At 38.0% G+C, this 11013-nt stretch overlaps 2 protein-coding genes across 4 annotated transcripts; one reads left to right on the top strand and one right to left on the bottom strand.

The window, feature by feature from the left end:
• Positions 1-901: 901 nt before the first annotated feature.
• On the top strand, positions 902-3815 carry LOC114746741 (F-box protein At5g67140-like). Of its 2 annotated transcripts, none has more exons than XM_028935016.1 (5): positions 902-1076; positions 1171-1317; positions 2632-2767; positions 3150-3248; positions 3426-3815. In XM_028935016.1, the coding sequence occupies exons 1-5, from the start codon at positions 982-984 to the stop codon at positions 3588-3590; spliced, it is 642 nt and encodes a 213-aa protein (XP_028790849.1). In that variant the 5' UTR covers positions 902-981; the 3' UTR covers positions 3591-3815. The 2 variants fall into 2 exon arrangements, with proteins under 2 accessions (XP_028790849.1, XP_028790850.1); XM_028935017.1 differs by having other exon boundaries at positions 1051-1076; positions 1177-1317.
• Positions 3816-5525: 1710 nt separating this feature from the next.
• Positions 5526-8174, bottom strand: LOC114746738 (PI-PLC X domain-containing protein At5g67130). Of its 2 annotated transcripts, none has more exons than XM_028935012.1 (8): positions 7949-8174; positions 7725-7856; positions 7449-7586; positions 7038-7136; positions 6627-6930; positions 6320-6543; positions 6134-6220; positions 5526-5890 (listed from the first exon to the last, which is right to left on the bottom strand). In XM_028935012.1, the coding sequence occupies exons 1-8, from the start codon at positions 8051-8053 to the stop codon at positions 5699-5701; spliced, it is 1281 nt and encodes a 426-aa protein (XP_028790845.1). In that variant the 5' UTR covers positions 8054-8174; the 3' UTR covers positions 5526-5698. The 2 variants fall into 2 exon arrangements, with proteins under 2 accessions (XP_028790845.1, XP_028790846.1); XM_028935013.1 differs by having other exon boundaries at positions 7725-7847; positions 7949-8173.
• Between the last annotated feature and the right edge of the window lie 2839 nt (positions 8175-11013).

The following is an 11013-nucleotide window of genomic DNA, read 5'->3' as shown; positions in this document are numbered from 1 at the left end:
AGTTGAGTCAGATTGCTTATTAAGATTAGGAGATGACTCAAAACTCAAAAATATTTACAGATATACTTATAAATTATTTATTAATAAAATCCTCATATTGATAATGAGATTAATAGGCACACTGAATTTCAGCAAATTAAGCGCTTTCTGTTTTTTTCACATCAAATTAAATGGTTTCCATTCATGCATGCTGGAAAAAAAATTAACGAAAAAAAATATATCATGTTTGAGATTTATACTTTGAATAATTATTTGTGTTTTTAATAGCTTGTTGGGAGACAAAAACACCCCTTGTATAATATAAAACGGTGAAGCACTACAAATTCTGGGGAGTGTAACTCCAAAAAGATTGTCTAATTTTTCTAATCATAACTCATGTACCTATTATACTTTACATAGAACAGAAGATTTTAACTCACAATCTTACGCTTAAATAAAAATGACAATTATGCTGTTAGATTAAAAATGTTTTGTTAAATAACAATGAAGCCATGCGATATTAAATAAAAACTAAAGTGATGATTCAACGCATTTGCACCAAATGTAAAATAAGCCCGCATAATTTACTAATTATGAAAAGTTTGGCTTCCTAAATTTTTTTAATGCTTGATGGTAACATTGATATTACGTTTGCAATAATCTAGAAATAACAAGATATTAGAATATATACAAATTAGTTATTTCCCCCTGAAAATCTGAGTCTATGAATTCATATGTATCGCCTAAAGTAAAAGGAAAAACAAAAAGTCCACAATCCAGCGTCAATAGAAGTTGCTTCATTACTTACAAGAGCCCTTTCCAATGACGTGGCATCTGGTGACACAATGACGAAACATGAGGACACTTCTTCACATAGCGCGCCTGTTCACGGCTGCTTACTAGGCCGAATAACATGAAAGAAGCAGCCATTTCACGGCATTGAAAATTCCAGGCTCTCTTGTAAGGAAAAGGAAGAAAAGCTTCTGGCTTTGATACGCAGAAATGGAGCAACTGCAAGATGCCCAGATTGATCAGTTACCCATTGACTTGTTGGCTCACATATTTCTTTTTTTTACTTCCTTCACTGATTTGGCCCAGTAAGTTTTTTCTGTCTTCTTATGTTCGCCACGCCTATGCTTATCTAGTTCCTCATTCTCCTCTTAATGTTATCGATTGCGGGAAAATTACAAGGGCCAGTATCGTGTGCAAGAAATGGAAGCGAGGGGTAAGGGAATCTCTGGCTCACAGAAGAAATTTGAGCTTTGCCGGTTGGAAAATGGATGATGATACCATCGCTCGCCTCGTTTGCCATGCCTACAACCTTAGAGAACTCGACATGTGTGTATCTGTCTACATTTCTTCATTACATAATACTCGGTTATAATTTTCCTGCCAAATTTTATTTGATAGTTTTTTCTTAGACGTTATTTTACGTGATCGCTGCTTGTTTTTTGGATACCAAATATGTTTTTTTAGTATTTTCTGAAAAGCAAAGCAATGAGTTTTATTGTTTCGGAGATGATTAACAAATTTTATTCGAAAAATGACATTGTTTGAGCAACTGAATTGACTATTTAACGGTCCTCCTGCTATTTCAATGTCAAGGAGAAAAAAGTTGATAACATGTTTGTTCGATTGATGGACGTTGAGAAAATTATGGTTTCATTTGAAACAATCATCGGAAGCTTGTGTCCGGTGGCCCAAAATCCTAAGCTAGAGCAACGTCTCACTTTTGATATAAATCTCCATCACTCCTTATTGTGTCCACTTGTAATGGATTAACAATGCTTCACTCTTCAACTCCTTCCGCATAAATCATACCTTAATTGCATTTTTTGACAAAGAAACGAAAGAATTTTGAAATTCTCTTGACATTTTGTTGGTCATCTGTTTTTCAGTCTAACCTGTCAATTAGAAACCCTTGGGCCTTGGGGTGTTATACATCTCAGTAATCAAACTAAGAAGTTGCCTGATCAGTAAATGGATGCACATTCAGTACACTTCTCTCAATGAGTACATGATGAAGATTTTCTCAGTTTCGTGAAAGTTGTCAACTTCACAATCCAGCTAATTAGTCTTAAGCGTCTGGCTCCGTTGTTCTGAGTAAACTGGTAATACAATATGTCAATTGAATTGATTTTCATCACTTTTCGGCGTTGTCCATTATGAACTTAAGAATGGACTTGGGCGGCTAAACAATGACCGGACAGTCCTGTCACATACCAAATTCGCAGTCAATAGCTCTCTCTAATGGACTAGCTAGCGAAGCCATATCTTTGACGTTTGCTTTTTAATTTGTGGAGGCTAGTGGTTGTAACTACATGGTAGCTTTGTTTCCAGGACATTAATTTTTGATATGATGATAAATCATATATGATTTAAAGTGAGGCCACACTCTGACTCTGCTAGATACAGGGATGAACAAATTATGTTACACTCACAGCTTTATTTTAAACCTTTGATCAATGGATGAGACATCGAAGGTGGCATTGACTAGTAGAAACTAAAATCTGTTTTTTTTTTTTTTTAAAAAGTCACTGCTGACATTTTGATCCATTTTGCACCAGGTGGGAGCAGATAACTTGTCATACTGTATGCTATTAGCATGCAATACATAAAGTGTATTATATTAAAATTTTCTTGTGCTTTCAGCCCAAGGAGCCGATGGGGTTGCCAAATCACTGATAGTGGACTGCTCAAGATATCTTTGGCAAACTGCGTTGGCAATCTCACATCCATATCTTTGTGGGGTTTAACAGGGATCACAGATGAAGGTGTTGTTCAACTGGTAATATATAGTTTTACGTTTTCGAGCTTAGATTTCAAGGACGGTGCGTTTAAGATATGTTTTTTGTTATTTATAACCTGAGTATATGCACAGTCTCAGAAAAATGATATTGACTTCAAGAACCAAAAAAACAAAATGGAGAGAAACTTTGAGTTAAAAGATAATGGTTTTATGAAACATTTTTTGAATGTTAGGCGTCAGTTCTGCTAGATTGGAACCGATGGTATGCAGTTAAATGAACCTTTTAATCAAAATTGGATTGGGTTGGATTCACATAGTTTCCTGGCGCTTGCCAGGTCGGTGAGTTAATGAATTTTTAGCTTGGACCTTTCAGCATTTTCTGAAGACTAGCTAATGCCTTTTTTCCCCATGATTCTAACAGATATCGAGAACTAAATCCTTAGAACACCTGAATGTTGGTGGAACAATTATCACGGACGAAACATTGTTTGCTATCGCCAGAAGTTGTCCAAAGTTGGAGGTAAATTATGCTGTATAGAAAGTGAACTCTAGGTTTTGTTGCCTGGGCAAGAGTCAGAAGTTGCCCTCTTTTCATGTTATCCCCTCCCAATAATTCATCCGTTGCTTGAGCCTGACCACGTAAAGAGGATGACGTCTGATATTTCTATTTTTCATGATTATTTACCGTTTATTTCAGTCCATTGTACTGTGGGGCTGCCGTCATGTTACCGAGAGTGGGCTTGTGGTATTAGTTGATGAGTGTCGGAAGCTCAAATCGATGAATGTATGGGGAACAGGTGTTCCTGAACACTGTCTCAGCAGCTTGCTTATCAGATGTCCAACTCTTCAGATAAAAGTTTGAGAACTGATCTGGGCCGCTTCTACGCTCTCCGTTTCAGGGACACTTTTCTTGTATTCTTGAATTCCTCTGCCAAGAAAACCGAGCATATGTGTGTGTTCCAATCTCATACCTTGCACAGGAATTATCCTCTCGTAATTCTATTATTTTTCCTCCTCTTTCAATGTGTTGGCACAATGATTCTCTCAATTTTTTTTTTCTGTGGGTATAATAATAAGAATTCACCAGAATTTAGAACAATTTTTTTATCATTATAAATATTAAAATTTTAATTTGTGAATTGCTTCCTATTAAACTATTAGGCGGAGACCAAGATTAATGGCAGATTAAGTGAGGTTACGGAAAAGAGAAACTCGAAAGTGAAGCAAAGGATATATAACTCCATTTCATAAATGAAAAATGAACGTTGGCTTCAAAGGAAGTTTTGGTTGTTTTTTTTTTTTTTTTGACCGGAAAGTTTTGGTTGTTTGGGGTTATAAAAAATTGGAGAATATGTAGAGACTAAGAAAGGCCACGAAGAACAATAGAAGCTACTCGGAAGTTTGGATTTTGAGGCGTGCCATTACTGAGTGCATTGAAAAGATGGTTCGTGATAGGTTATGAGTTCTAGGACAATTGAAACCTAGCGAGATAAGTTGGCGGTGAGATTGTGTAAAACCATAGCGCTGTGCTCCTGATATTTAAGGTGAGCACTGATAAATAATTGCATGATCTTAATTTGGGCCATATCAGAGTGCACGCTATTATCGCAACGGATGATTTTTGAAACCTGCAACCTCCGGCCACATTGTTTGGTGGGTTGCCCGAAAATGACCCTATTGTCGTTTCAGAGCAAACATGGTTTTAGCCCCTCCAAGCCACACACAGAACAGAACAGAGGAATTCAACACTGACGGCCACAGTTGAAGCATGAGTCCACGACTACCTCGAGCTCATTTTCCGATTATCACAAAATATGTTTTACTCCCTGTCCCATAACATAATTACATTCATTTCGATCATCAAATCTCCATGAAGCTCTCATTTAATATGTAAAACTCGTACAAGTTCCTCTGCTAAACCTAGAGGCCCATGTTCTAAATTCGTTATAAGGCTTTTAAGACTTGTTTGTATCGACTTCCGACTTCAAGGAAAATGGAAGACCCCATTTATCGGAGAGGAAAGAAACTAGAAACAAGTTTGTTAGGATATCAGCATATCAATTTGACAATGACCGGAAGCTACCCATCCTAAACTTATATTTTCTGTCGTTTTCACAAATGATGCCTGGGTATTGAACCTGAAACATAACAGGAAGAAACATGACAAATATTAGCATAAATAAGTTGTTGGCACATGATTAAAATGGGGTACGCGGGAGACAGCAAAATTGTAAATTTCGTGCGGTGATGATTAAGCACATCGTCAACAGGAGCAACAGATATATGATTCAATTTTCAAACACACAATATTTAGAGAGAGATGCATTGATTAAAATGGCAGAAACAAATCTCGAATAACTACAATCATCATAAAATTATATTAATCTACAAGTGAACTAGATCTCTTTCAATGCAAAAGCCTTCAATCGTTCAATTATATTAAGTTGAATCACAAGCTTCCCGTAAGTTAACGAATTCCCGACCTCACTTGTAGCATCTTAACATACTCACTCGAGCTGCATTATGGTAATTATGGGAAACTTAACATCTAAATCATCTAATCAGAACTTGGTCAAAAACACCAGACATGATGCATATGCAAATATCAAATCATAATCAGTATCAGACAACTTTCTTTAGAACCACTCCATTTCAGATTCATGGAATTGATGTGCCTAAAGACAAATAAGAGAAAGAAGCGAATGTGTTGCTAAGAGTAAAACATCCAGAAACCAAACTATATTCCAACTATAAAACGTACCTAAAATACTTCCAACTCGAGGAACAATTCACTCTCTTCTCATCAATGCATTCCTTAGATGACGGCACAAGATCCATTTATATAGCTTCGTCAATCCCAAATTTCTGTCTCATGAAATTTCACAGATGAAGCACGATAGCAGCAAACATACTAACATTCTAGAAGATACTTGAAAAATGCCTCTGATATGATATACAATAATACTGATATCATAGTAGCAGCAAAACTGCTACAGGTGGGAAGAAAAACAAGAGTAGCATATGATTTGGAGAATGGGCCGGGGAAGCAGATCTCGTAAACTGAACAGATCCAGTAAAGCTCCCAAAGCTTCCAGAAGTATTGGTCATTTGACTTGCACTGGGTACCGCAATGTTCTTGCAGGTACCAAAAGGCACTTCAGCCTGCAAATTCCCAATAACGATGTGACTAACAAGCTATGCTTTCTTTCACGAAAGATATACAAGTAGAAACTGGCAAGATAAAAGCCATCCACATCTAGGATGTGTCCACCAAGAGATGCAGTTTACGAAGCAAATTGTTAATATAGACAAGAAGGGAAATTTTCAAGACAAAGAAGCAGGTTCAAAACAAAAAGATTCAGATCAGAGCATGACCGACTACTAAATAAAGCAACGAAGACAAACCTGGCAAGCTGCGATGGTACTGCACCCACATAATGCGTGGCCGTTCATTTTATCCACAACATCAAAAACACCGCCCCCATCACTTCTCTGCATGAAATTACACTCAATGTTAAAGCAAAAATGCAAGGTCTTGGTTATGCATAAACGAGGACGCACCAAGTTAAAACCGTAAATAAATAGGAATACCATGTAAAAATTAACGGCTATAAAGTTCGGCAGCATGTTTCCTGCATTTTTGTAACAAGTATTCACCATCGCCGCAAGTGGAGCAGAATGCTCTTTGCATGAATCAGCTTCAACTGGATAGGTTGGAAAGTAATTCTGCAAGAAAAGTGATGCGCTTCTAGAATGTAATGGCTTTGATTCTTTTCTATGCGAGCAAGATCCCTGTTGAACTCCAGGATCTCCAGCTGAAAAAAGGACACATAATATTATGAATATTTTATTTCAGTCGTTCATAACCATATGCCTGTCACTATGATATTGTACTTACGCTCATTTTCGACCATGTAATTCCACTGATAAGCTATTCCTTCTTCAGCTTCCTTTGAAGCAATGGAAGTGAAAACAAGAAGACGGTAATTTGCTTGAACCATCTCCGTTATAGTGGGCCAATCTTCATCCTTTTTCGGCATCTTAGACACAGGAAACCAATATTTATCCAGTCCCGCTCTGGTAAATAAATTAGTCAATCCTTTTGGAGAATGGACGTAGTCTTCAATTATTATGGTGATAATCTCTGTTGGGTTTTCTGTCAAGAATGCTTCGACTTCGTTCAAAGTATTTACTGCAGGTTGCTGAGTATATTTCAATGGACATATTAAAAGACGCCCCATGAAAGTGCAATCATAAAAGTACATTTAGATGGTAAGGAAAAAAAACGTAGGAACATGGGTTAGAGTACAAATGCGGTGAAAGTGAAGCACTGTCCCCGGAAGGAATGGCAAAGCCAGATGTCGTTCTCGAAGTCGTACATATCCAGCATAAGTCCCCTCACTCCATTCTACATCATATCCATCAAAACACATGAATAAGATTCCCGGATGAAATGATTGCATTAAAAAGATACGAAAGGTTAATAGGATTTTGTAATCTTGAGTAGTTGTCAGGGACCGAGAGAAAGGAAAGAAGATCATTCTCAGTCGTTCATCTTGAAGCCGAATGAGAATCCAACCCGACCCAAAAAGGGACAGAGGAAAAAAGTAAGAAACAAGCAACGGACAAGAACAAAATCGACAAGAAATATTTGTGATGTTAACCCCGTCTCTTCCTCTCCGGAATCTCAGAATAGGGAAAGAAGAACGCAAAGGCATACTCTCAATTGGTTGGTCACAGTGTCTTCTTGATTGTAAAATGTTAGCCTCTGCACGCCAGGCAAGGATGGTGCATCAACGATGCTGAATGAATTATGGGTCATTATCCACGTATACTTGTTGAAGGGCAATCCGTTAATCTGCATATGAAAAAAGTAAAGTTAAACGAAAGTTCCCACCATCGACCGGCAAATTCCCAAGACAAAAGAAAGAAGTTAGACTGCAAATTCAGAGTGTATCAGACTCTAATTTCTAGCTGCAGAAGTAAAGAAGCTTACGATCGATGATGGAATGGTGGCTAGGCCTCTGGTACAGATAGGCTGCGTCCTGCCCAAAGCAGGGCAGTTGCCACAGTAGAGACCTGGCCCGCAATCCGTGGACGAGGAGCATGATTCCAGAAGCTGTGAATTCTGGTGAAATTCAGCTCAAACTGGGGAAAAACGACAAAAGGAAAAAGAAGGGAGAGAGCACGGATCCCTTGATAGAAAAGAAGAGAGAGAACCTGACAATTGCCATTAGAGCAGGCGGAGGAAAAGGCAATGAAGAGAGAGAGGAGAGATAGAAAGAGGAAGCCAATGAGAGGAGGTCTGCATTTTGCACCGTACATGAAGAAAGTGTGCAGAAGGAAAGCGGATGCCTACGCAGACGGTGGAAGCCACCCGGCGCGGAGAGGGGAGAAGATAGTGGAAGCCAATGCGGGAAGAGAATGTCGATCAATCATAGTTTTGGCATCGGCCGCGGCCTTTATCGCCTTTAATTTTCTCTTATTTTTAGGCAACAGCTACTTTCGCTGTCACAGTCTCACTTCAATTCTAAAGTTACCATTCTATTTTCTTCAATGAAAAACCAAAACTTTCACCATATATTTGTCCGTTCTTTTTTTTTTTTTTTTACCAGAACTATATATTTGTCTGTTGTCATGCAAGTATGGATATGACAGTGATCTTTAAGTTAAGACTTGTAATTAGTTGCAGAATAATTTTTTCATTATTATAAAGTTCATCCCAATAAAATGAAGCTCGGCAAGGCGTACAATAGGGTTTCTTACATGCTACGTTACTTTTCCGAAATTAAAAATTAATGCAATTTTAGATCAAATTTTATTACCCGCTGTTGTTATTTACATATATCAAACACACAAGTTCTGAGTCTTGAGAATTACGGTAATCTAAAGATTTCATTTGTGCCCAATTTGGTATGATCCATGAGTTTTAATATTTCGAACAAAAAAATGAGTTTAATACGAATAATTAGTATAGGAAAAGGAAATAAAATTGTTGGCGAAAAAAAGGGGAAATGAAACAAAGTGAAGAGAGGAAAATGAATGGAATGGAACTAGTATTTTTAAAAGTATGCATGTTATATTAGGAAAAATAAAATAGAACATTAATGTATTGGTTGTTAAACTGAAGTTAAATAGACAATTAAACCCGTGTTAATGACCCTTCGTGGAAAGCAGGTTTGTCCATGGATGAAACCCATATACCTATCGGATGCTCAAATTTCTGTTGGCTGAGCAGCGAAACTGTATGCATGAGAGTCCGAAACTACTGCAAAGCAAAGCACTCGTCCATTCACCCACCGCCTCCATTACAACAAAGCAAATCAACTGCCCAGCAATCAGGGTCACAATAGTTTCTTCCTTTCCAGTTTTTGGCCGGGCCGGGCAGGGCGGGGCCCAAACAAGAAGGACACTCAACATTACTTTTTCGTTAAAGTGCTCCGCTTTCTCCCCCCTCTCTTCCTATCTTTGCCTTCCATGTGGGGTATCGCCCTGCAATGCTCACTCCAATGGAAATGCTTCTTCACACACTTGATATTAAAAATGGAAATGAGAACGCCAGAGAATGCACTTGGCGGTTAAACTTGGGAAATGGGGACGAAACTCGGTATTGTGATTCGGGCAGTAAGCATCACATGGGTTAGTGTAGCGAGTTCAGTAAGCATAAATGTGAAAATGAATTGTTTATAAAATTACCTACGCCAGATACAATGGCATCGCCCCTACATAAACAGCATTGCTTTCCGCTATCATCAATTAGATTGCTTCCTCTACCTGTGAAAGAATAACAAAAGAATTAAATATTGACTTTTTGCCAAAAATCCTCACGGTTAAGCAAGCTTCTTCGCCCCACCACTTGAAGGAGCGCCGTCATCTTTTCTGGACCGAGGTGCCTCGGGCTCATAACGATAATCATAAACAAGTTCCTCCCCGCCACGGATCCTTTCCTTGGCCAAAATCCCTACTCTGTGATCTGTGCAATGTGAAGCCCCATGAACACACACAACCCCAGCAGCAAGTCCTTTCTTTCCCAGAAGAAGAATAATATTGTAGGACTCGAAAGATCTGCGCCTGACGCATTTGCAATGTTTCCCATCTCTTACGTTATAACAATACAACTCTGAGGATGAGTGATTTGATGGCTGCTTCGTAATAATGGTATCTGTTTCTCTAATTTCACAAGCTTACAATCTTTTTCCTGGTTATTTCTATTTGGATGTATATATGAAGGGATCGTCTTATGGACTCTCTTGTATAGCATTCGTAATCTTCACTGCAGACTCTTACAGATATACGTCTCACTGTATCTGTGTATCCTTCATATATTTTTGTCGTAATCATCTCCTATTCAAAATTTATGTATGCTCCTTTTTTCCTTTCATTTTTGTCTAAAGTACTGAAATAGCAGGGGAGTTGAACTTGCTATGTAAGACTTGATTTTCTTCATGCTTTGTATATATACTGATCGGCAAGCTTTATATTAATCCTTGCGGCAAACTTCTGATGTAATTTTGATTATGATTTATCATTTTTACGTTTTAAAAATCTTCCCGCACGTCCATGTTGCTTCCATTATACGGATCATGTTCTCAACAACGTGCTTTATCTACTTATCCATGTTACATGCACTCATCAGGGCAGGGTCGACAATGGATTGAAAATATATATTTTCAAGGGACTGGCTCTGTTGATTATTGCACCGACAAGAATACTTTCGTGTTTGGCTTCTTAGATATGCTGCTATGTGCAGCGATAAACACTACCCGTACTGAGCTGTCCATCGGCGTTTTCATGCAAGTTTTTCCAATAACATTTTAATAATCTGATAACAACGTTGTTCTTCTGATTATGCATGTACCAGTAAGTTGGTTATTATTACTATAATCTTCTTGTGTGATATAAGTGCAGATATTTTTCATTCTTTAACTAAACATCCAGGGAGTTTTATTTTAACTCACATAGGTCTCCTGGGTTTCATTTAATTATGAGCCACATTATAGCGTCACTTGAGCGAGTTCTGTAATATTATATGGTCTGCCAGACGACTTTATGCGTTTGACCTTTAATATGCATAAGCTACATTTAGTAGACTAAGTTATACAGAGAGAGGGCCCTCGTCCGAGATGATGTGATGCAAAATTGCCTGTAGAATTTGATGTGGAGGGTGTAGATATATATATAAGCAAAAACTTACTGCTGCTTCGCACAATATGCCTCAGGGTCAGGGATCCCCCTTAATGCTACTGCTCATTCAATCACATATATGTTACTCCTCCGGTTCTTAA

Source organism: Neltuma alba, unplaced genomic scaffold (genome assembly GCF_004799145.2).
Source record: "Neltuma alba isolate B1F8T4 unplaced genomic scaffold, ASM479914v2 tig00005087_pilon, whole genome shotgun sequence".
Taxonomy (NCBI): Eukaryota; Viridiplantae; Streptophyta; class Magnoliopsida; order Fabales; family Fabaceae; genus Neltuma; species Neltuma alba.
Note: the sequence above shows the minus strand (reverse complement) of the source record. Positions and strands in the feature narration are given on the sequence as shown.